The following is a 26,140-nucleotide window of genomic DNA, read 5'->3' as shown; positions in this document are numbered from 1 at the left end:
CAACTGGGTAAGCCTTGTAGAGTGAAGAACTCCCCATATCCAATGCTGTAGAACAAGAAGGAGCAGCTCCAACTACACTTTTAGGAGATGAATTTGCTGACATGGTCATAGTTCTTTCTATGCAACAGAGAAAAGAGCTTCTTTGTGGGAACTGCATCACGTTTCCCTACACCATCCCATAGCACCCTAGAAGGGCACAGAAAAGATTGTAGCTTACTATTAAAGGCCAGTAACCATATCTTGATTTTTCTTTCATATCTTGACTTTTAATTAACCAATGATCAGCAAATATGCTTTGATCATTAACTTAGAAAAATATCAGAAGTACATAAAATCACCAACTAAGGTAAATAATTTTAATGAGACCCTAGTGCTAATCTTATTAAATACCTATCAGAAATATTTTGAACAGAAATAATTCATTTTAAAAATTACATAACACTGCAGACTATGGATACACCATAAATCATTCTAACTAGTCTCGGACCTTAGCAACTTCGACTATTTCCATGTTATTGCCTCTGTATGTATTATCACAGTAAACAATTTTATACTTTTTTTTAAAAAAGGAAGCATTCTGAACAGTCCTGAGTTTCCAGACAACTTGAAAATAAACTTTTAAAAGAAGAAGTTCAAAACAACGCCCCGCCCGCCATATCCCAACATCATGCAAAGGAGGGGTGTTCACAATTACAAAACGCCGTTTTCATACATTCTGGTTGTTGGACAAATTTTTTAGTGAAAACAATTTAGTGTTTTTTTTTTGCAAGAACTCGGACAAGGTATTTTACTGACAGTAGCAGTTTGGGGAATATACTTTTTAAATATACACTTTTTATAATTTTTCCTTATATAATCTATTTAATAAAAGTGTCCTTTTCAATTTTTATGTGTTTTTACCTCAAAAAGATTAAAAATTTTGGGCTTTTGAAAGCATTTAATCGCATATATAGGATACTTCAATCATTTCACTTATGATCAAAAAGAAACTGAACTAAGACAAATTTTTACATTGATGCAGTTGAGCAGCTGACTCTGAAGCACTAAATTAAGAGGTAGCTAAAACCACCTTTTCAGTTTCTGTGATTATATATGAAATTATCTGTCATCAGACAAGGAAAACATAGGTTACATAAGACCATAATATCTCCTCCCTCTAAGTTACAATGTGATAATGGAGTAAAATATCCTGATGGGGGGAGGGGGGGTGACGATCAATGAAAAACAATTCATATACCACTTACATGCCATTATAGGAAACCCTGAGTTTCCCTTTTAAACATTAGTTTTCCTACCATTTGCACATTTAAGTTTCCTAGGCACAATACAGGAATAAATTCAACATTTTTATACAACTGAGATAAAATAATGAATAGGTACATACAACAAGTATTACCTTTGGTTTAGAATGGAGGGTTGTTCTATGTTCCATCCACCTCCATTTCCAGTGAGCATGGTAACTTGTTTTGTCAATTTATTTGAAATGTCTTCACATTTGTTCATAAGCCTTATAACTACATCCCTTTCTTGGATCAGTGTTTTACAGTGCCATATCAAATCTTCTGATAAGCCATTCGTTTTGGACATCTTTGTGAACTATGGCATGAAAAGAAAAATAATTTAACAGTTCAGATCTAGTAAATAGGGAGCCAATTTCTTTCTCTGTGAGGGAAAAAAGTTTGTTAAACTTTTACTAATGACCTTAATCAAATGTGAAGAGAACCTGCATTTGCATTCTCACGTTTCACTTTGATAAATCCCACTGTCACCTCAAACTCATCATGTTGAAATAAAACATACCTTTTTCCTCAAAACGCACCATCCCAAGCTTGCTACCTTGACCCTGGTAGCTGTTCTCTTATGGGAGAAACTCTAAAGTAATTGTTAATGTCTCCTATCAGGTTTTGTCTTCAAAACCTCGGATTTATGACTATTACCAAAGGTAATAGTGCCAAATATAAACACTGCATACTAGATCTCTTGCCTCCATTTTTGTCACTTCCTATGAATATAAGATTAATTTTCCTAAAACATACTTTGCCCTATCATCACAGTACAACCCCTCAAGCTTTCAGAACTCCAATTATTATTTGTCACTTGATATTTTTCTCTAAACTGAGACAACTACTACTTGGCAAGATGTTATGTGAATCAAAAGTATACCGTGACCAATTCAATAATTTGATAAAAGTTAAGAATAGTATCAATTTCAATACAAGACTTGTATAAATGGGTTTGTGTGAAAACTCAGAATTTCTTTCAAAATGTATTTGTATTTATTTTTCTAAAGGAGACACTGAATACTTTACAAGGTAAAAGCTGTAACAGAATTAGAATTTTCCCAAATAGATAGCTGAAAAAAATATATCCTGAAGAACTATACAAAAAAATATTTTTAGTGTAAAGGATTAGAAAAAAGCCCAGTAGCTATTTGAAAGCTGTTTGTTGGGCAGAAAGAAAAATACCATAATCCAGAACAAAGGAAACTAAACTAAAACCATCTGTTAGAATAAAGCCACACATGGTTTTGATTCATAGTATCGTATTTAGCATATTCTTTCAAGTTATGACAAGAATCTCATTAACAGCTCTAAATAATCCCCATGAACACACAGTATTTCTAAGTTCACAGAGAAGCTCAAGCAACAGAAATTCAATACTCAGAGGATATACTAAGAAAATTTCATAAAAAATGCAGCTTATACTAACATGTATTTTTCACATCTAACCTAGAGTAGGTTGGTAGAAATGAAACTTACTCATCTATTCCAAAGCCATGTTATTACTGTACTGCAGGAATAAAAAACAAAACAAACCAAAAACTTAGCATGCCACAAAATGGCATCGTGAAATAAAAAGTTATTTGTACACTACTTTATATTTTCACAAGGACAACATTCATAATCACAATGTAATCTCCCACTCTGTACTTTCCAGGGAAAAAGATGTAAACATAAAGAACAGGATATGTAAGAATCAGTGCCTTGAAGATTTTAATGAGGTTTTACTAGAACTCTTAATTAAAATATTTTTATTTTTAAATGGAACCCCAAAATTATAGGCCAAAAAACCAATCTCATGCCTATTGTGGGGTAGTGCGTTTGCGATATGCTGTGTGTGAGAGAACCAACGAGAATAACCAGGAAAAAAAAAAGAAGGAACAATATATTGTGTGCTTTGTATGTGCCAGAAACTACTAGGTGTCTTTTATTCACTAACTCATGCAGTTCTCACAACTGCAAGATCAGTCCACCAGTTCTGGATGAATAAAGATTCAATTTCCAAGGTCACAAAGTAGGATAAAAGATTCCAAAGTCTATGCTTTTCTCTTTTCACTAAAACTAGTACTTCCCAAAACAAAACAAAAAAAACCCTTAAAAGTTAAAAAACACAGGGGGAAGGGTGGGATTGATATGTACACACTGCTATATTTAAAATGGATAACCAACAAGGACCTACTGTATAGCACAGGGAACTCTGCTCCATGTTATGTGGAAGCCTGGATGGGAGCAGAATTTGGGGGAGAATGGATGCATGTAAACGTATGGCTCAGTCACTTTGCTGTGCACATGAAACTATCACAACATTGTTAATCGGCTATACTCCTATATAAAATAAAAGGTTAAAAAACAAAAACCCTTTTTTCTGTAACCAACTGCCATTTTTTTGTTGGTTTTTTTTCTTTTCTTTTCTTTTGTAGTTAAGTACTACCCTGGCTGGTGAAAGTACCTGGTATACAGACATAGTCCCTTGTCCTCGTGTGGTTTATAGTCATTGGGAAAGACATGCAACATACAATTTTAAGTCTTAACAACTGGTATTATAAGGGAAAAAACAAAATTTCATGGGTATTTTCAAAAGGAGAGTAATATAATCTAGGATCTAGGAAGTCCAGAAATCAGAAAGAACTGTTTTGACTCAAGGAAGATCAATTCAGTATGTCAGAACCTAGAGAAGAGAGAAACATACATTAAAAAAAAAAAGAAACAACCAGACATTACCGTTTCCTGATGAAAGAACATACCACCAACCATGTAATAGTACTGATGGGAGCATTTAATTCTAATCCTTATTCCACAGAAAATATAACCAGAAAAGCCCCGACTGGGAAGCTATAGAACAAATGATCCAGTTTCTTCACCAAAGATATTACAGGAAGGGGGGAGGGGGAGGGAGGGAGGGGGGAGGGGAGGGAGGGAGGGGGGAGGGGGAGAGAGAGGGAAAGGGAGATGGGGAGGGGGGAACAGAGAGGATAGATGAAACAAGAGCAGACATACGCTGATAACTGAACCTGGTGATGAATACATGAGGGTTCATTTAGTATTCTAATTTTTATGTTTGATATTTTTGTAGGGGCAATGAAGGGGTGTAGCAAAAAGCAACTCTTACTCTTACTTCATGGTGCTCCAACAGTTTGATTGAGACTTTTAATGAACTTGACATTCTGGTTATTTCTAAAGTCAAAGTTTCAACTTAACTCCGTGAAGCTTCCAACTCTCTTTACCCTCTCTTTCCATACAAACCAACCAACATTAGAGATGACCCAAATTATTGCTGCTGGATTAGAATTTAGATCTATCTAGTACTTTAGGGGACTTCCCTGGTGGCGCAGTGGTTGAGAGTCCGCCTGCCGATGCGGGGGACACGGGTTTGTGCCCCGGTCTGGGAAGATCCCACATGCCGCGGAGCGGCTGGGCCCGTGAGCCATGGTCGCTGAGCCTGCGCGTCCGGAGCCTGTGCTCTGCAATGGGAGAGGCCACAGCAGTGAGAGGCCCGCGTACCGCAAAAAAAAAAAAAAAAAAGAATTCTTCTACTTTGTTGCTTCAATATCCTCAACATGTGAGTCCTCAGCCCACTGACATCTCAACCAACAGGAAGAAGAGATCCTTTAAGGACGCTTTCCCAAAATCGTGGTATACTTCTGCTTACATCTCACTGGACAGGAATTTGTCAAATTACCAAAGAGAGGCTGAAAAATGTAGTCTTAATATATTGTGGGTAATGTGACCAGTCATAAATCTGTTTAAAAGCACAGAGGGGGTTAAAAAAAGAGAGAGAGAGAAAAATGATTTGATCCAAAAAAGTTTGACTCAATATGACTAGAACTGATATTGGGGGAGAGTAGAAAACTACAATCGTTTCTTAACATTTCACTAATAATATATACAAAACTTCCAACACAAAATATTGTGGATACCTGCAGCTAACATTTTTTAAGAGACAGACAATTGAACGGGCACTTAACTTTATTTAATCCTTAGCCTTCTCCAGAGGTCAGTATCATAATTACACCCCACTTAGAGAAGAAGAAATACAGGAACAGAGAAAGAACTTGCTTAAGGTCGTGTAAGTTGCTAGAAAATGTCAGAATTGGGATTCAAAACCAGGTCATCTAGCTCCACTATATTATTTACTCACCCTCAAGTATGGTTTTTACAAAACCAAGGGAATAAATAAAGAGGCATGAATGGAATTCCGAAACAAGAGAACCAACAGAGAGAAAAACAACATTCCTCAGGATGTTGGGGAAATGAAATTCCAGTATCACAGCTGTTCCCCTACCATAGGTCATAAGACTCCAGAAGAGACTTTTCCAAGAAGATAGAACTGACAAATTATCTGAAGTGTCTAAAAACTGAGGGGAAATTTAGACAATTAGGGAAGAATTTAGAGCCGAAGTAGTAAGTATATACAAAACTAAGAAAACAGAAAAACCAAGACAACTAGTAAGTAGGGAAAACAAAATGCTGAGCAAGGAAAAAAAGTAATCATGTAGTATATTACATGGCTCAGCTATAAAAGGCATTTGCATAGTCTAACAATGTAGATACTAAAAAATGATTTTCAAAATTACCTCATTATTAACATACTGATAGGACTGGGGAATGGGAAATGGGCATGTGAGGTGAGACAGACAGCGAGAAGAGAGCTAATCCTACCACAATGCTATAATGTCTATGTCATGTCAAAAGATAAGGCCTGCAACTGAAAAATTTTTAAAAAGCATTATCTTTATATTCCTAAATATGGAAGTGATAAGAATCAGACAGCAGATGTAGAAGCAGTTATCTGTAGTACAGGAAATAGGCTGAAGAAGGGGATAGATATGGATTTTCAGGGAGAACAACCCTGTAGAATTTCTTAACTTGATCTAAATACACGCATAAATAATAAAAAAATAAAAACATTAAAAAAAGCCCAACATTTAATTCCAAAACACTTTTATTAGGTGTGTGGGGGGCAGGGAAAATGGGTGTCTGCCCCTAAGGAAAGGTGTAAGAACACTCTACTGTTATGTTACTGCTTGCTGAAGACAAAAAGCATTTAACAATCCTGTAAGTTACTTAGCTTCACTAAAACAAGACCTAAGAAATACAAAGTACTCTGTAAATGCGGGATCCACTAGTAAATCTAAAGTTGTTGATGAGCACAGCAAATACGATCCTAATTACATAATATGAAATATACAAACATATTCATAAACAGATGGATGGTCAATAAAGTCTAAAGTGGGAAGTATCTTTGGTAGAATTTTGGCTAAACTTGATTTTCTTCTTTGTTCTCGCATGTACTGTTTCAATTTTAGACAAAGAAAACAAATCGTTCTTCAAAAAAATGATAAAGCTATTTTCTCAGAGGGGAAAAAAAGAGAAAGAAAGTAATTGCTACTTAACTGGATAATTACATGAAAAAAGAACATCAACATGGCCCTGATAACTATCTCTTTGATTAAAAAGTCAAGTTATTACTTTAAGGTCTTTATCTTTTTAAATCACTCACAGACTGAAGTACCTATCTCTTGCCACCATGTGTCACTCTTACAGTACAAATAATTTTGCATTTCTATAGGAAGGGGGAAATCGTTTAAAAGCAGATTTAATTCCCCACCTAAGAAGTAACATTATTGAGGACAGGAGTCTTAAATACTATAAATACCTGGGAGCAGCCTACAAAGTACTCAAAATGCATTTATAATTTTAAAATAAATATTTATCAAACTTAACAAAAATGAAAACAAAGCCTGAATACAGTAATCACACACTTTACTGAAGCCACCCTATCAGGAAGTAGTATGCATTACAATTCTTCGAGTCACAAATTTAGACAGCCATTTTACAATAAAGCAAAAAAGAAAACCTGTGCTCTAAGTCACTAGTGGATGGGAGCAGCACAATGACGAGTAATGTTTCCACATGAGGTAAACCCGGGTTGCCTGGTTAACAATCAAAGAAAACTGCATTTATGCTGATCTAAATGTTAAGGAACTAAATGCATATATGAAAAATTTTTAGATTGAGCTATTTATGAATGAGCTATTCATGAATCTTGATTTGATCAGTATACTACGATTCTGATTAAAGTACAAAGATGCAACATAATAAGATTATAATAGACGTAATAGCATCTCCACCCTATTTTGCACAAAGCTAGATAAAAATTCAGTAAGTGGTTGGTGAACTGATGCCATCAAATGTGTGAAATTTGGCAACAAAAACCCCAATTTTAGCACATTAACAGTACACATTTTTAAACTAATGACATTTTGGCTGGCTTTGTTTCCAAAGTCTACATGATTTAATGATGTGATTTCTTACCATAAGCACATACTTTACTGCTATGAAGCAGAAAAATAAGAGAAATGGAAAAATTATGAAGAAAATCTGACAAACACTATTTAGATTTTGATTTTTAAAAAGGGTATAAAGCTGCAAACATAAATACCCTTAACATAAAGAACTTATTTCATTAAATAACCAAATTTTCCTCATGTAAATAAGGGTGACTAGAATATCTGAGCATTTAAATTTTTTAAAAGTGTAATTCTTTGACAATAAAGTCATAATCATAATGTACAATTTTTCAACTTCTGTTTTAAAAGGCACTGCTAAAATAATTTCCACATTCAAATTAATTTTATAATAAAATGACACAATGAAATACCAATGATTACATTTAACCTATCAATGTTATGGAGACTTCTGTTTTAGCAAAAAATCATAATTGAAATATGTGTTTACTTTGATTTGTTGGCTCAGTATGCATTGTAATGAAATATTAATGAGTTTTAAAGTTCTGCCAAATTCCCCAATCCTGAAGACTAAACTAATAAGATTCAACAATAATGTTAAGAGTTTACTAGACATTTGCACTTTGTTCTTAATATATAATGCCTTGTAATTTTCATTAAAGTATGACTGAGGAACAAAATTAAAATTTCAATTAATTCTCTTAAGAATTTCTAAAAACAGTAGCTATGAAAACAAAAGTAAATGCTTTTTCTTTTATTTTTGAAGTAGTTCACAGGTACATTAGCAAGCCTCTCTGATTAATAGGGAAGGAGTTATATAATTTTTTTTTACCAAAATGTACATAATATTGACCTTTCCTTTGATGACTTTAAGACATTAAATTGATCTTTAAATCAGTCATATTCAAAATTCTAAAGTAAATGAAAGCAGAAGCTGAAAGTTCTAAACAAATTAAAACTCAAAACTCATATACACTGACTTGCTAAACTGTTCATTTCCAGGAACTTGTGTTTACTAACTTTTTCAGAATAGCTAAGCCCTGTATTCGCTAAACTCAAGTGGCAAGTTTACTTTTTAACTGTTACATAAAATAATCAACATTTAGATGAATGGCTAGCAAAAATAGTCTCTGTATTCAACTTTCAGAAAGAGGGCAAGATGCTATAGGAGGTTTCAGTAGATAATGCATAATCTCCAAATTCATGTCAAGACTAATTTAAACTATGCCAATTAATTAGTAGGGGAAATATGCTTTCTACATGTTAAGTTACTGAATATTTTTAAAAGCATCTGGCACATATAACTCTGGTATAATTCACTTTTTACTATAAGATACGTGGGCAAGTAGTCACAGTGACTAAACACACTGGTGCAGATAAGGGCATTCCTTATTAAGTCAATTAGAATCCCAACAAGCCCGAGCAACCCAACTCTGTAATGACATAGGAGACCATTAAAGATTAAAAGAAAGAAGAAAATGAAGACAAGAAGAACAAGAATGCCCTTCAGCAAATACTTTAACAAATAAATCACTTAGGCAAAGCCCAACAAGTTTTGAAACGGCCTGCTTTGACAGATGTTCTCTGGAAAAGCAAAGGCTTTAGGCAAAACGAATATCTTTATTTATTTTTAAAGCCACGAGATACTAGTAATGTTGTTTCTATATTTTTCAAATATTTTAATTTTTTAGAAAATGCTATTTACAATCATTGTTCAGGGACCTTCCCACCCTGCCACTTCAAGATACTCATCAAGGGAACTTAGGTTCACATAGATTTGTCCCAAGTATAAGATTAATCACAAAGCAACTTTACTCCCTAAGTTAGGGAATAAAACTTCCTAAAAATTCATAAAACATCAAGAGTCACTATTGATGTGACTTCACATTCTAAAGCTGTAAAAAATCACATACTGCTTTCACAGGAGGGCCTGTTTAGAATCCATGCTATAAAAGCCCCCATTTTCACAATATGAAGCAAACTTTAAAAGACAGAGTTCTTACATTTCTCTGTATGAATAAGATTTGCTGACTGTTGACATTTATGAAACTCAAAATACAGGTATTCTAGATAAAACTTGTTTACAGGAAATGAAATTCCAGAAAATGATCATGCAAAGTGTACTTACCAGTGCTTATGCCTTCCCTTCACCTAACGCTTGAATTCTAGGCTTCCACACACTTTTCTATCTTTCCAATTAAAAACGCTGCAGCCTGCTACACTCCATAAAATGGCCGTATTGTTTAACCAAGAAAAACATGTTAGAGATTGAGCTGTCACTTTTAAAAGAAAAATAAAATAAACAATTGCTTCTTTGTGGTGAAGCATAAAACACTTAGGCTGGCATTTTAAATCATGGAGCTCCCCTGGACGTTGCTATTGCTCTTCAAGTAGTTGTAGTAAAACTTCCGCCACATTCTTGCTTTCTGCATTGTTGTGTCTCAGTAGAAACAGATCAGAACAGGCTAGCAAACAACTCCTTCCTAAATGTAAGCTCTAATTTCTTCTTCTGCAGTGAAATGAACCAAGTTTCTATGCAAAAGAATGAGTGACAGTATGCCCAGCCAATCAGCTTGGGGTTTTTCAGGAAAATCACCCCTTAATTCATTCAAAATTAGGTCATATGACACTATTTGAAATACTATTGGCTTAGAATGAAAGTAATGTTTGACTCTACACAGGATAAGGCCACCCATCTATGCGTCCCTGGGCTGAAGATGCCTTGACTATAAACGGTACTGTGAATTAAATACACACACACAGGGGAAAACAAAAGAATGTAGCCTTACCAGAGCTTCCCAACTATTAAAGGGCCGGAGTTCTGTTATCTTCTGAGCCTTTTTCTGAGAACACTGAGGAATCAAAGTAAGTTCACCAATTGAAGCATCTTGAAGGAAGTGAAGAATTTTACCTTTATAGCCATCCTCCATCACTTCTTCACCACTACTATAGTCCTCGTCTAATGAACTACCGACATCAGAACCTGAATCATATTCAGAGTCTTCAATAACTCTTTTAGGATTAAATACAGTTTTTTTACGTTTCTTGTTAAAACCATTTTGTGGTTTCATGGAACATTTCTGTTTCAGTTTTGTTTTAGCTGCGTTTTTAGGATAATTTTGACTCCTTGAAGAAACTTCTTTTCCATTTGGAAACTCACTTGGTGAAGCATATTGCATATCTGTGTACAAAGACAAAAATAACTACATTAGAAAGATATAAATTAAATATAAATTAAATAACTACATTAAAGATAAAATTAAATAAAACTTCAAGTAAGAAAATGATTTATACAAGTATTCATGCTTCTTTTAATACAGAATTCAACTATAATTTATTGTTAAATCTTGATATACTTTAAAGAGAAATACTGAAGTAGAATTTGAAGTTATACAATGAATTGAAATAGTTTCAAAAATAGGTGACAACTTTCTTAAACGAATTAAATATAAATCCTCATTTTCTATCAAAGATCCTGAGAATATAAATGGCAGCTGCATATACATAAGATGTCCCAGATGTTATTTAGCAGCCACACCCCCAGGCCAAAACTGATGGGTGTAGCAAAAATAATGCTCATCCTAAATTAAAACTATCCATAATAAGACTAATTTTTCCATCACCCATCCCCACTTCTAGGTTCATCATTACCAAAAATCATTTAAATATGTTATTAAAAAGCACCACTACTTTATCACTGATTATGCTATCATATTCCATGGATTTCTAAGATGCCTGTGATCGAAGGTACACTTATTTTATGTACTAGTAAGAAATATGAACAGTTACTCTATAACATAGTATTTTGTTATTTAGAATGTTTATGTTTTACTCAGTCCAAGAGCTTTTAGATTTGCATATTATCATACATTCATTCTTGTACACATATTAAAAAGTAAGCAAAATAAATTGAATATTCTTCACATTTCTTCACATTCATAATCTTTCCCTTCTGAATCTTTTTTCAGACTCAGAATTGGTGATATTGGTGGTTTTCTTTTCTCCACACAATATCATTCTCTGTGCCATCGAGAGCATTTGTTGTGTAGCATTTCCTAAAATAATTCATTAAAAACAGACAAAAACAACAAAAAACCTAAAGCCATTGGGTTGGCCTTTTAAAAAGCTGGCCTTCTTAAGGATGTTGCTAAACATGTGTGATTCAACTCCTCCCCACTACTTCTCTACCCTTTGGTTCCTAACGTTAAAAATGTTCCACTATGGGATCAGGGACTTTCTTCCATGCCAGTGATAACCATCTTATAAGTTTCTGATACTGGTGCTTTTGCTATTCATGTAAGTGCAGGCTAGGACATCTACGTTATAGTGATTATAAGACACCAGCAATTGTTAAGATCTTTCCTAAGAGCTGTTAAAATGTAAAAAAAAAAAATGTTTCTTTTGTACTCAATAAAACATGGTAGTTTATAAGTAGACTTAACTATCAAAAAAAAGTTAGCCAAATAGAAAAAAATGTTTATTGTTTCATTCTACACTGCAGTAAAGAACAGGCCAAAACATCTGGGAACTGGTTTCTAACATCTTGTGCAATCCCATTCTCTGGTTATTAGCTAATAGATTTACTATTTTCTTATATACTAAGATATAATATATTGGGAAATATGAATTTTCTGTAATGACATAGAACAGATAATTACCTTGGTCTTCCGCAAACACTTTTAAAGATTCTAAAGCCTCTGTGTACATCCATTCATGTTCCTTGAGTACTTCCCTTAATTCCTAGAAATAAGTCATTGATCTTTTTATTAAAAATCTAAAATTAACAACTTGTTGAAAACTTTTATGCTCTTTTAAAAATACGTACATCACCTGAAAACTTAACAGAATTCATATCTGATTATTTCACACTTGTTTTTATGTTGCTTTACAAATGCTTTCTGTATATTTAATTTCACTTTCGTAAATTGCTTCAAAGGGAAGGAAGCTTGATAGTCTTTGCATTTCTACTCTTGCTATGAAGTGCTCTGAACACTAGAGTATGAAAAAATGTTTGCTCAATTAAACTGCAACATGCAGCTAGGCTTTTATAAACTGCCAACTTCAAAACATGTAATTTGAACATATGCAAAGAACCAGCATAGCAACAAGACTTTGCATTCAGATCATCAGAATTTAGCAGATGTACTACCTGTACATATACATGTACATATACCTGTACATATACCTGAATAAATCAATACAAGTGTAAACGTATTCCCAATGTTAAACAAATAATGTGTTTTCAAGTACAATAAGGTGATTAAACACAGGGATTTTTAGCACTGGCATGCTTGGCATGGGTCTTTACTGACCCTGAAAGTATTTTTACTATCTACCAAATACACCAAAGCTTATTAAGACACTGAAATACAGTATTACACTTTAAAATTCTTCATGAAAAATTTAAAGGATGAGAATATGAAGAAAGCTAAAACAAGTGACTTGGGATTATAGATGGCTTTGTAGAGGATCTGCATTTTATATGAGATGACAGTTGTTACTACAGTTATGTTTGTTATGATTACATGATGTTACCATTATAATGCTGATACTATAGTAAGCAAATAAGGTAAATAAATAATGTAAACTAGCAGTACAAAGATATTTTATAATATTGATAAATAAAAATATTTAATCAGAACAGTGCAAAACTCACCCTAAGCTTTTCACATGGTTGATCTCAAAAGACTATTTTGTAATACAAACATTTAGTACATACTGATTAAATTTCTGCACATGACTACTCACCTCTTTATCAAAATTGGGAAATTCCTTTTGCAATTTCAACACAATACTTTCCTGTTTTTCCCAATTACTGCTAGATTCTGCAGACTCATTTGACTCCTCTCCCTAATGGGGAGGTAAAAAAGAGAACCAATTTAAGATATCATCAATAACAACAGTCTTAAGACAATCACATTTGTATTTTGACTTGATTTGGAAGTTTTCACATTCGATCAAGAAGAATTCAAAAATGTTTCTTTTTGTTCATGTGAAAATGGACAAATTTATATCTTAAGGATAAAAAATATTACTGGTTTAAGATCACTCAAAAGACCTTGACTACATATCCAATAACTCACACTTCACTCATACAATGCTCAAAATAAGCTACATCTGCTAAAACAACTAGAATGATCCTCAAACTAACTCGAAATAATTCAGGTATACTGAAGTCTCTCCAAGCTAATGGCAAAAACCGAACCGAGCCGAACCAAACCAAACCACCTCATCCGTGCTGACAATTTCATATCCTCTACAAATTTCAAATACTGAGAGAAAAAAAGTTTACTTTTACTTCAGTCTTGAATGGTTTAAATATTAACTGCTCAGTCACAACAAAAGTGACACAATGACAAAGAAACTTATACAAAACTAAATAATATATAAATTAAACATTAATTTGGGAACTGTGGCTACTCATACACACTATCTCTTTCCTCTGTCACTTAACTTCATTTGAAGAAACTGGTTAAAATTCCACATTTAAACAAAAAAAGATTCCTTGGGCTCATATATAAGAAAAATCTTGCATTTTAGTCAATCTAAAAGCATTTATCTACTTTGCTAAGATACTGTACCACAAGCTATACAAACATGAGAGAGAAAAGCACGGTTTCATACTTTCTCTTTTACCTCCATTCTTATCCAGCAACAATACTATTTTTTTCTTTCACTAAGAGAGAAATATCTAAATTGTGAGCAATACCTTTCTTGCACACAGGAATAAGATGAAGTTCCACACAACAGAGACATAAGATGGTATGTAAGTTAGGAGTAGGAAGAAGAAAACTAGATGTGTTTTTGTCATAGTAAGTGGCCTGTGTCGGCTGCAGCACAGAGACCGTGGATATGCTATAAAGCTTAAAAATTAGACCAGCGCTAATATTGCTTAAAGGTCTGGAGTGCCAAACTGAGGTCAGTCTTTATTCAGAAAGCAAGAGGATTTTGAGCAGGGGAATAATAAAACATTAATATTTGGAGAAAGCATTTCAAAGCCATCAAAAATTCATACCGCCAACCTCGCTTTGCAGATGAAGACACTGAAACTCGAAGAACAATCCTTTTAAAGGTCACAGATGGATAACAGCCAGCTGAGGTACAAATAGAAACTTAGGTGTCTAACCCTGGATCAGTGTTTTTCCATTACCTAAGTGTTTCCTAAACTTTAGTCATTCACATAGCACATTCATGATTTGAAATGAGTCAAACGTCATCAAAGAATGAATAAACAAATTGTAGTATGCACATAAAACTGAATATCGTTCAGCCCTAAAAAAAGGAATGAAGTACTGACACATGCTACAACATGGATGAACCTCAAATACATCAAGCTAAGTGAAAGAAGCTAGACACAAAAGGTCATATATTTTATGATGACATGTATATGAAATACTCAGAATAGGTAAATCCAGAGACAGAAAAAACTGACTGGTGGTTGGCAGGGGCTAGGGGGAGAAGAGAATGGGGAGAAACTGCTTAAAAATACAGCATGCTATTACTGGGTGATAAAAATGTTTTGGGACTAGATAGGAGTGGTAGTTGTACAACACTGTGAATGTACTAAATGCCGCTGAATTTTTAGTGGTTAATTTTATGCTATGTGAATTTCACCTAAAGAAAAAAAGTTAAAATATTTGGAAAACAGTAAATATCTTTTGGGAATTAAATATGTGACAGCACAAATTAAACATTCAGTAGGTCGTGTGCCGATTTGCTCTTTGCTCTCGGATCCCACACTTCTATCAGCTCTGCTAACACCTGGTGACTGAAAATACCTACGCAGTTCAGTGGTTATGCTCAAGCTTTACAGAAGCCAGGTGATACACAACCTTTGGGCTCAAATCGTCTTAGTGGGTCCAGAGGTTATGAATCAATCCTGTGGTTATTTTTCTGGTTTCAGAATGCAAAGTTGCAACTGACAAATTTGTCACTGCCAGAAATCCCACATTAGCTCCTTGACCCATGGATTAAGGGCTATAATTGTAGAAAATACCAAATCTAAGGCACTAGCATTGTCCCTCTGAAGAAGCAGCAGCAGCAACACCATATTTCTGAGGTAACTGCAGAGACTGACTCCATCATCCCAGATCTCAGGGTAATGTGCCTCCGTGGCCTATACAAAAGCTGAATAGGTTTAGAGAATTAGTTTAGATTATCATAAACAAACAGGTGACGACCCCAACTGTAGCTGCTATACCAGCTGCTAATTTTACTAGAGAAAATCAATATAACTGAGACTATTACTCTAGCAGTAATTAGAAGAGACTAGTAGAAGCAATCTGCTTTTGTCTGGGCAGGGTCAGTGATGGATACACCTTCACTGTTTTCAGAGCTATGGTGAATCTCCATCTCTCTTTCATAAAACAGTACTCAAGGACTTTGATAGTTTTGCACAGTCCACAGTATATCACTTTGATCCTCTATACTGAAGACGTCACACAGATTGGACTTGATAAGCAGGAAGCAGTGGCTATTTTTAGATGACCTTAGTAAGAAACATGCATGCTAGAGTAGAAAATAACCACCCTCAAATCCTGGGCCCACCACTTTCATGAATTATACAGGGGTCCAATCTGGAGCATGCTGCAAATTCCACTCTGGAAAAAAAAAAAAAAAGACAAATGGCTGGCACTGGTGCCTCTGAGAGAGAGGCACAACACTTCAGTGGGCTTCTTTGGATCCTGGAGGCAATGTATATATATACTTCAGTACAGTGTGTGCCGCTCTGATCAGTTTATGAAGAGCCCTTAAGTCTGTCAGGAATGGGGCCCAGATTAAGACAAGGCTCTGTAGCAGGTCCAGAGTGCAGTGCAAGGTCCTTTGCCACTTGGGTTTTGTGACCAGTAAGTAAATGCAGTGATTCCCAAAGAATCTGTGGCTCATAAGGATGTTGTATTGAAGTCTCTGGAAATCCCCAACAGGAAAATCATGGCAGAGACCCATATGGCTTCAAAGAAAGGTCCTGTCCTCTTCTGCTGACAACTACCATCTGTTCCGCTATAACATGACACATCCATTTCCAAAAATTATTGCACGTGCAAAATGATGAAAATAAAAGCTACCGTGTTTAAGAAAAATTGTGTTAGAGGTATAACATTCAAAAACTTCATTAGTGACACATTTAAACAAAGGAAGAAACCTTAAAAGAAGGGTAGCATAATTTTACACGTTAAATGGTTAAGAAATACGTAAATACTAAAATAAATATAAACTCAAGTTTGCTTGGGGATGTTAACATTGGAAGAGTTGTAGCTTATGAGTTACTATGAAATGGTAGATGAACGGTTATTTGTAAATGAACAGTTATGGAAAGGCGTGACTCACTGTCCTTGTGCTATCTCTGCTGTATGGTTGAAAATATACATATTAACTTAAAAATAAACAAATAAATAAAATCAATAAATGTCTGCTAACTTTGCTAGCCTCCTCCTCTCATATTAAAGCTGCCTGGGCTTCCCTGGTGGCACAGTGGTTAAGAATCGCCTGCCAGTGCAGGGGACACGGGTTCAAGCCCTGGTCCAGGAAGATCCCACATGCTGTGGAGGAACTAAGCCCGTGCGCCACAACTACTGAAGCCCGCACGCCTATAGCCCGTGCTCTGCAACTGCAACAAGAGACCACAATGAGAAGCCTGCGCACTGCAATGAAGGGTAGGCCTGGCTCGCCTCAACTAGAGAAAGCCCACGCGCAGCAATGAAGACCCAACGCAGCCAAAAAAAAAATGGGTAAGATAAATAAATTTAAAAATATATATGTTTAAGAAAAAAATAAAACAAATACAGCTGCCTGTTAGGTTCAAGATTCAACTGGATGCCATGAACAACTCTCCTACTATGTTCAGCATTAAAGCCACTATCTTCAGTAAAGAAAAGGCTGAAGTAAACAGTAAAACTGTTTTCAACAACATTTAAAACACCTGATAACTTTATTGTTAATCTGTCATGGTGTAAACTTCTGATTTTCATTGTCACTGTCATCATCATCATCTGCATCCACATGGCCTTCAGCAGCAAATTGTTCCAAGTCTACATCTTCATTTTCTATCCCCTCAAATCCAACTTGTTTTCCTAAACCAACAGCTTGTTGTGAATTTTAAAATATCTCTCTGAAGGTTCAAGTTCTTCAAAATCAAAAATCAAGTCAAGAAAAATTTTCCACGATACATAATGCAAACACTCTTTTGTTACATCACTCCAGGCTTCTAAAATGGTGGCAAAGGCCGCTCCAATGTTAAATCTCTTCTAAAATTCTATAACCATATCTGCATTCTCACCTTCAATTACAGTAATTAGTATCTTAAATGTTCACTTTAAATAGTAAGCCATAAATGCTGCTAACACATTTTTACCACGAGACTTTATGAGAGAGGTGGTTTTTGGAGGCAAAAGAAAAAAAGCCTCCTTCAACCAATATCTACTGCACTTTGCAGAATTCTTTATGATCAGATAAAGTGGGAGAAAAATGTTGAACTTCTTTTACGGTTTACATAACTGTTAGAACCAGATGAATGTGAACAACTGCTTACAATATAATCCCACTGAAGACGGCAGCGCTGTACACAACTTCAGGCAGTACAACTTATTGCCCATTTTGTATAGAAAAGATGGTTAGAGGTACAGATCAATGATATACCATGGACAACAGCCAAGGAGAAGAACAAGAGTGGAAGATCGGGGAAGAGGTACACGGTTGGACTTAGAAGTTTTTCTGAGAACAGAATGTAAGGGTAAGAGCATCATATATGAATGTTCGGCAAATGTATCTATTGCATAGGAGTTTTTAATAATCACGTGGACAAGATGGTTCATTCTTTGAACACCAAAATAAGACTGGATGCATGCTTGGATGCGCTTGGATGCATGCTCAACGTGTCTATATACAAACGGCCATGGCAACATGGACTAAGTTTGTGCACACAGATCAACAAGGTAAGACTTTCTCACACCAACATTTATCTGGTTACTGCTACTGGTGAGTACCTGACCTGCCAAAGCAGAGGCCAACAATGAGTTCCCATGACAGCACCATTCCTTGGGAGATGTAGTCAACTGTCTGGTGGCAAGCTGATTAAATTCGACCCCTTTCATCATGAAAGGGACAGTAACAGAAATCTACTGAGTATGGATTAGCCTTTCCTACCCCCCTGGATTTGGCAACATTAGTTATGGATTGAATTGTGTCCCTCTAAAAGTCTTATGTTGAATAATGCCCAGTACCTCAGAATATGACCTCATTTGGAGACAGGGTCTAAGGTAATTATTACTGAGGTAATCAAGTTAAAATGAGGTCATTAGGGTGGGCCCCTAATCCAATGACCGGTGTCCCCATAAAAAGAGGAAATTTGGAGTTGGACAAGCACACAGGGAGCATACACTGTGAAGACAAGGCAGAGATCTACAAGTCAAGGAAGACCAAAGACTGCCAGCAAATCATCATCTGCATCCACATGGCCGTCAGCAGCAAATTGTTCCAAGTCTTCTGTGGTTAGATCATCAGGGTGGGACTCTAGCTCTCCAACAACTCATTTTCTATCCCCTCAAATCCAACTCTAATCAGTGATTTAGAGAAGGATGGAACAGCCTTTAGGAGGAACCAACCCTGCTGATGCCTAGATCTTGTACTTCTAGCTTCCAGAACTGTGAGACAATATATTTCTGTTGTTTAAGCCACTCAGTTTGTGGTCCTCTGCTACACTGTCCTTAGGAAACTAATGCATCATATACAGATATACAGAAAGCTTAACTCAGTCACAGTACACTGTGACACAACGGTCAACGATTCTGGCCAGGGGAGCTAATTTCACTGGAATTCATGGAATTCACTGATCTCACCATGTGCCTCAATACCTAGAAGGAGCTGGCATACAGAACAGTGGTATCACAATGAAAATTCAGAATGTGAACCTGTTGCTAACACCTTACAAGGCTAACATGCTGTTCAACAGATGTACAAGCAAAGTTAAGTGCTTTGAACCAGCAATCAATATGATGCTATTTCTTCTACAGCCGTTATACGTAGGTCTGTAAACTAAAACGTGGGCCTAGTCTCTTATACTAGTAGCTCCTCACACCTAAAACTCAAAGAATTTTTACTTACCATCGTTATTAGTTCTCAAGGCAAGAATACTTCTATGGAGGGACACAACAACTATCCCATTAAATTAGGGTACAGATTGCCATCTGCTATTTACGGCTTCATGCATCACTAAATCACAGGCAAAGGAGGAGGTTACTGTGCTAGTTGGGGTGACTGATTTTGATTACCAAAAAGAAATTGTGCTGAAATGAATACAGACAGGGAGGACTATGTCTAGATTCACTGGGAGGCCTCTTAGTAGATCTACTCCATAAAGTAAAAGTTAATGGAACACTAGAATAACCCAGTAAAAGCATAACCACTATTATTTTTAGATAAGCAGTTAAATATCAAAGGAGTCATCTATAAGAATTATAAGTAGTTGTCACTGAGGAGTATGAAATGGTGCTGGTACTGGTAACAACTGTTTTACGTAAGTGTTGTTCAACCATATGTATCTATTAAATTTTATGAAATAAAATTTAAAGTATATTTTCCCCAAAAGGTACTTTACCACACCACTAGAATATTTTTTAAGTTAATTTTATAACTCAGAAATAAGCAACTAACACTGGATAAATTAAAAAGAAAGCAAAACCAGTCACAAATGAGATGCAACCATAAATTTTCTTAGTTGTAAGAGAGAAGACTGATTCACTGAGGTGCATTTTTAGTATGTCCACAGACTCAACAAATTCTGTGCTTAAGCAACTAATTCTGATGTTGCAATTCAAATTAACTCACTTGATCCAATCTCTTCTTTTTCATAGACTGATCATCATTAAATTCATCTTCCTCAAATGGCTCTGAAGAAGAAGATAATTTTCTTTTCCTAGGTCCACCACCTTCTAAAACAGAGAAGGACATTCAAAGTTTGCACAGATATTATAAGAATCATTAATGCAAAACAAAGGCAAAAATGTTAGTATAATGAATATACTTGTAGACAGTTCTCTTGACATCAGGCCCAATGAAATTTCTTCTACATATGACATACATTCAATAAATGTTAACTGAATTGAAGGAAAAATAAACAGAGCCTCTTTTCAGTCTTTCAGAAGTAGAAATCACTGTAAAAATGTACTTATTTGTAAACCATCACATTATTTAATGCTAAAAATACACATCTTTAAATTGAAAGTAATTCTATAGTAGGAAGAGGTTCTCCCCAATGCCTGAATGTTCAGTAGTGAAAAAAAAAAAAATTGAGCCCATCAGCTTATCTGAATAGCATCAGATAATTGTCAATAATTGTCTACTGTGCCAGGCTTTGCAGGGGACTTTTATAAACTGCTGTTCATTTACTTTCCACAAGAAACCTACAAAGTAAGTATAAACTCATTTTACAAATTAGGAGGAACTGAGATACAGAGAGCTCAAGCGATTAATGCTCTTAACCTAAAAACAAGAAAGTATAACACAAGAGAGGGCTGTATGACAGTAATAGGAAATTTGCACATTCTGTTATGACTGAGAGAACTCAATCTACATGATCTGGAGAGGCTATGTTGTGTAATTTTTACTTTGTATACATTCATATACTTCTTCAGTACCTTCGCTTTCAGAGAGCAAATTCCAGAGACATACTGCAGTGCTAGTATGAAAGCAGTTGCTGAAAGCTTACAAAGGTTTAAGATTTCAGTATTAATTATATCAACTATTAATTATATCTAACTATGCAGTTAGAAATAAAACTTGTAGAAATATAATATTGAAAATAAATACAGACATGACAGCTTTTAAGCTGTTAGCATGAAAATTTCATAATATGGCTATAACAAAACTGAATGCCATCAACATTTCAGTGTATAGTAATTACATGCTTTAAGTATGCATGCTTAAATTTTTTCCCCTTTGTTTCATAAAGTGAATGTGCATTCTGCATATGCCAACTAATTGCCAGCATCCACTTTAAAAAGGGGAAAATATAACCACCACTCTATCATCTATATATGCTGGGGTTAAGTGAATACCATTAGTAATATCCTAATATTCAAAGTCTGAAAAAAAGCTTCAAACTAGGTGATTTATGCCATGTCACCTAGACATGTTTAATCCTTTCTTAAAAAGAACAAAAGCTTTTTCTTGGTCAATAAAGAATTTTTCAGCCCTAAGTATCTGTTTATATATCTTTCTGTGGTTAATAATATGGCATCAAATTTTTACATGTATATAAAATGGCTACAGACATAAATCTGCAAATATATGTGGGAGAAAACACATAACTAAAAATTTAGTACAAAAGGTTACATAAGAGCACACAATGCTTAGTTACCTACATATATATTTATAATTATTAACCAAAAATTGTGCATATATCTAAAGAAAACAAGTTAATATTCTATGTTAAATACCACTTCCCAATTACGTGTCTCATACATTCCCACCTTTTTTGGGGTGCACCCATCATCAATTTCAGGAAGAAAAAAAGTAGGTTAGACATGTACCTCACACCCCAAATAAAAATATTTTTTCCTTAAATTCAATATTTAAAAATAAAAAGTAAAACATGAAACTGCAAAAAGAAAATATGAACAAAGAACACAAACAGGCAGTTCAATAGGAAAAAAAGAGAAAAGATGGTCAACCTCATTAATAACTAAAGACAGGTAAAATAAAGTACCCTTTTTTTATTCATCCTAAGATTAAAAGGACAGTTGTAGCAGACTGTGGGCAAAGAGCCACTTCTAAACATTATAAAGTGTTAACAGTGTTTCTGGAAGGTAGTCTAAATAATACATCTCAGAATTTTAGATGTGTGTTTCTTTCAGTCCAACAATTCTTCTTCTAGGAATTTATTTACAAAACTGATGGAGAATGTTTGCTTAGGCGTACATAAAAATTTTTTAATTAAGTATCTAAGTGCCCATTAATAAGCTATTACACAAGTCAGGATACACTTTTACAAAGAACTGAGTAGACTTTTAGAAATAAAGAAGGTTACAAAACAGCAAAAATAACAGGATGATAGTCACATAAAAATGTTTTGCCTACTCATACATATATAGAGAAATGGAAGAAATAGCTAGACTCCTGACAACATCAGTAAATTCATATTTTTACCTTTTAAAGCAGGGTAAAATTTCAGATACACATTTTTGTTTTTATAACTTATTCATAAATTAAAACTTTCAGAAGGCTATGCAAAAAAGATACCCTTATTGTTTAACATGCAGGATGATACTGTCTATAAAAGATTGCAATTTGTGGTAAAACCAATGTTCAACATCAAGATTTGTGGAACTGTCCAAGATGTCTTACAGGCCTTTTGTTGGTGAGACAAAGCTGTCATTCTATACATTACCTCTAAGCGTACTATTCTAAAGATAAGGATGACTGATATATGACTATCCTGTCCATTCTAAGAGGAAGCATGGAAGTTTACTTAAAAAAAACAAGAAAAACCTGATTTTTTTCTTTCCTTGTAATTTGACACTTAACACTAAAAAAAAAAAAATTATATCAGTCTAGTATAAGAATGAGAATAAAAAAACCTCAGCTTAAGTTCAAACTTAATAAGGACTGTGAACTCCATGAGGGCAGAGGTTTTGTCCATTTTGTTTTGGCATGTACCCTCAGTGCCTAAAATAGCATCTGGCATCCAACAGTAGATGCACAATAAATATCTGTTAAATTAATGAATAAAGTGGAATGACATAAATTGCTCAAGAGAAAAAAGATTAGACACTGCTGTGGAATAAAGTTATCCAACAAATTTTTCAGTGGAAAGATTCTGGAATACTGAGATATTATGAAGACAAGAAAGAACATGTAAAATGCCCCAAACCATTTAGCAACTCAACAAATGTTAACTGAGCCTACCATTTTTCAGGAACTTTTACAGTAGGGATACTGTCATGAAGACACACTCAACCTTCTCCTGTACCATTTCCTATTATCAGACGGCCCTTAAGAACAAAGAAAGGCTAACATGTACTAACTATGTGCCACTCACTATAAGAAATTTACAATAACTTTATCACTTCTTCATAACAATCTAAGAGTTTGATACTATTATCATACTATTTTCCTGCAATGGAGACAGACAGAAAAGTTTGGCAACACTGCCCAAGGTTATACAGCTAGTAAGTAAAGGAAAAGGAAGAACTGTATGATTTGGTTATGAATGAGAGATCATGTGGATAAAATATCATCATCTTTGGATCCACTCCAATACAATCTATTTAGGGGGGTAAATATGAGGTAGATAATTGTTGAAGAAAGATGATGGGCCCATGAGAACACATTATGGTGTTTTCTATTTTTGTATAACTACCCACTTAGGAAAACGGGCGCCCATTCACACTGTCGATGAACACATAAATTGGCAGAACTTTTAAAATTAACACTGAAGTGCATGTTCAATTTTAAAATGTGCATACCCTTTGATTCAGCATCCTAGTTTGAAGTTTAGCCTATAGAAATAATAACATAAAGATTTACTTACAAGGCTATTTACTTTTGTACTACAGTTAATGAAATAATGTAACCATAAATGCGAAATAACAGAGAAACAGTTAATAAACTGTTTATTAGTAGTCACAGAGGAATGTTTTGGAGGCATTTTTTCATTAGATAAATCTGATTGCACTGACAAGTTATCCATGGTAAATCATCAAATGATTTTTCTTAAAATGTAAACCAATACTATAATCATATTCTGTAATCTAATGTGTGTGTGTGTTGTATAATAGTGTGTAGGTTTGCTTTCATTCCTTAAATTATTTGGTAGTGAGATTATAGGTTATTTTTACTTGTTTGGTATGTACAAAAAAAAAATCTAGATAGCATTTACTAAAAAAATAACTGGAGGTGTTTTTTATAATGCAAGCTCCATTAAATGTATTTATTTTTGTATTCTAAGCCTGGATTACAGAGTAAATATTTACTAAATGTAGGAATGCTGATTACCAGCTAGGACGTTCCTTAAGACATTATGTTCCTGACTCAGATTTATGTAAATAAAACTATAATGCAATTAGCAAGGACACTTAAGAAAGAACACATACCTCCCAAAACTTCACTGATATGAGATTTGATCTATAGAGAACAAGCAAAATTACCAATGAAAAAACTGCCCCCTTCCCTTTTTTGGGGAAAAAATATCAACCTAGAAAATCCAGTTCCCAAGTAGCTTTATGACCTCAGGTAATTCCCTTAACCTTTTTCTTTTTAAAACTTCTTACTCTTCACAATTTTCATCTAAAAACCCTGAAGCTGTTAATACCTCCTAAGGTTCCTCTAAGAATTCATGAAGGAGCTTGGTAAATTAAAGAGTAATATTAAAATGAGAAGATATTTATTATATAACTAGTTAAGTCAGCATGGCTTGAAACAAAGTCAGGCATACCTGCATCACCAAACATCAGCAAGGCAGCAGCAATTGCTCCATCCATAGTGCTGGTTGATTCAATTAACTAACAAAATGAGAAAAGATTAATGTTTTAAAAATAATACTTTAAGAATTATTTCACAAAGTTACCAAACATTGAAGAACAAATATATTAAATATACAGAGTGGAGAAATATACATACGTATTAGCTTAAGTTCATTAAATCCTATGATAAATTTTCAGAAAATCTGGTTTATCTAAAAGGTCTGAACTTACCTAAGCATATCTTAAAATATATTAGATTTATTTATCACCACTTTAAAGCAAAAAATAAAACATAGTCTATGTACAGTGTATTCAAGGTTTTGTTATTTTAATTGCAAGGCTGTGCACTAAAGTCTCAAAAACCTCCTACCTATGAGTGAGTTCAGGCACTGTGTGTGTGTGTGTGTGTGTGTGTGTGTGTGTGCGCGCGCGCGCGTGTGAGTGTGTGTGTGAGAGAGAGAGAGAGAGAGAGGGAGGGAGGGAAAGGGAAGGAGAAGGAAAGAGAGAGGGAGAGAAAGGAAGGGAAGGAGAGGGAAAGAGAGGGGAGGAGAGAGGGAGGGAAGGAGGGAGAGAGAGAAAGACACTGACAGACATTTAAAATAAACCACAATTCTGGCATAATTTTTTTTTAATCTAATACTTTTGAGTGGGATAAAGGACTCTTCAAATTTGCTCTATTTCTAAATTGCTCTAAATTAAATTGCTTGAATTTGTTCAAGAACATATTAATATATGGCTTACATAATTAAGTTTCAAAATACTATTTTTTATACTATTCTGTAACATTTTGGATTTCAGAAAAAACTATCCCATATTTTTCTCTTGCTATAGTTTCCTGTATTTCCAATGAGCTACTTGTTTTAAAAAGATCTCACTTTTTAAAATAAGCTATTTTTGTATTAAATTAAATAGCCTCAAAACAAATTGATAATGCTCTTTTCTATACTAGTTTTCCTCATCTTGGATCCTCAGATATCCTGTAAGCCCCTCATTTTCAAAATAGTCAAAGCATATTCTTATCAAGCCTAGGACTAATTTATATTTTATAACTTCCTAAATTACTTTATGTGGGTCTAAAAGCCTCTGTAGAGTAACCTATGCCACCTTTAAATCTTTTGAAATGATGGGAGATCACTTGAAATCCAGATTACTTCAA

At 34.5% G+C, this 26,140-nt stretch overlaps 1 protein-coding gene across 5 annotated transcripts in view; it reads right to left on the bottom strand.

The window, feature by feature from the left end:
• SMARCAD1 (SNF2 related chromatin remodeling ATPase with DExD box 1) overlaps positions 1 to 26,140 on the bottom strand; it is a 70,328-nt gene that overhangs the window by 18,801 nt on the left and 25,387 nt on the right. For 3 of the 5 annotated variants that reach the window (XM_060011990.1, XM_060011992.1, XM_060011989.1), the window contains exons 5-10: positions 24,957 to 25,023; positions 20,351 to 20,454; positions 13,277 to 13,378; positions 12,187 to 12,268; positions 10,318 to 10,709; positions 1,397 to 1,596 (exon numbers count right to left, since the gene is read on the bottom strand). In XM_060011990.1, the coding sequence (XP_059867973.1) occupies positions 1,397 to 1,596; positions 10,318 to 10,709; positions 12,187 to 12,268; positions 13,277 to 13,378; positions 20,351 to 20,454; positions 24,957 to 25,023 (947 nt within the window). Of the gene's footprint in view, positions 1 to 1,396; positions 1,597 to 9,656; positions 10,133 to 10,317; positions 10,710 to 12,186; positions 12,269 to 13,276; positions 13,379 to 20,350; positions 20,455 to 24,956; positions 25,024 to 26,140 lie in introns of those variants that run through there. The other 2 variants (XM_060011991.1, XM_060011993.1) reach the window with 2 other exon arrangements.

Source organism: Delphinus delphis, chromosome 5 (genome assembly GCF_949987515.2).
Source record: "Delphinus delphis chromosome 5, mDelDel1.2, whole genome shotgun sequence".
In the NCBI taxonomy this organism is placed as follows: Eukaryota; Metazoa; Chordata; class Mammalia; order Artiodactyla; family Delphinidae; genus Delphinus; species Delphinus delphis.
The sequence above is the reverse complement of the archived record's forward strand: the minus strand, read 5'-3'. Positions and strand labels throughout refer to the sequence as shown.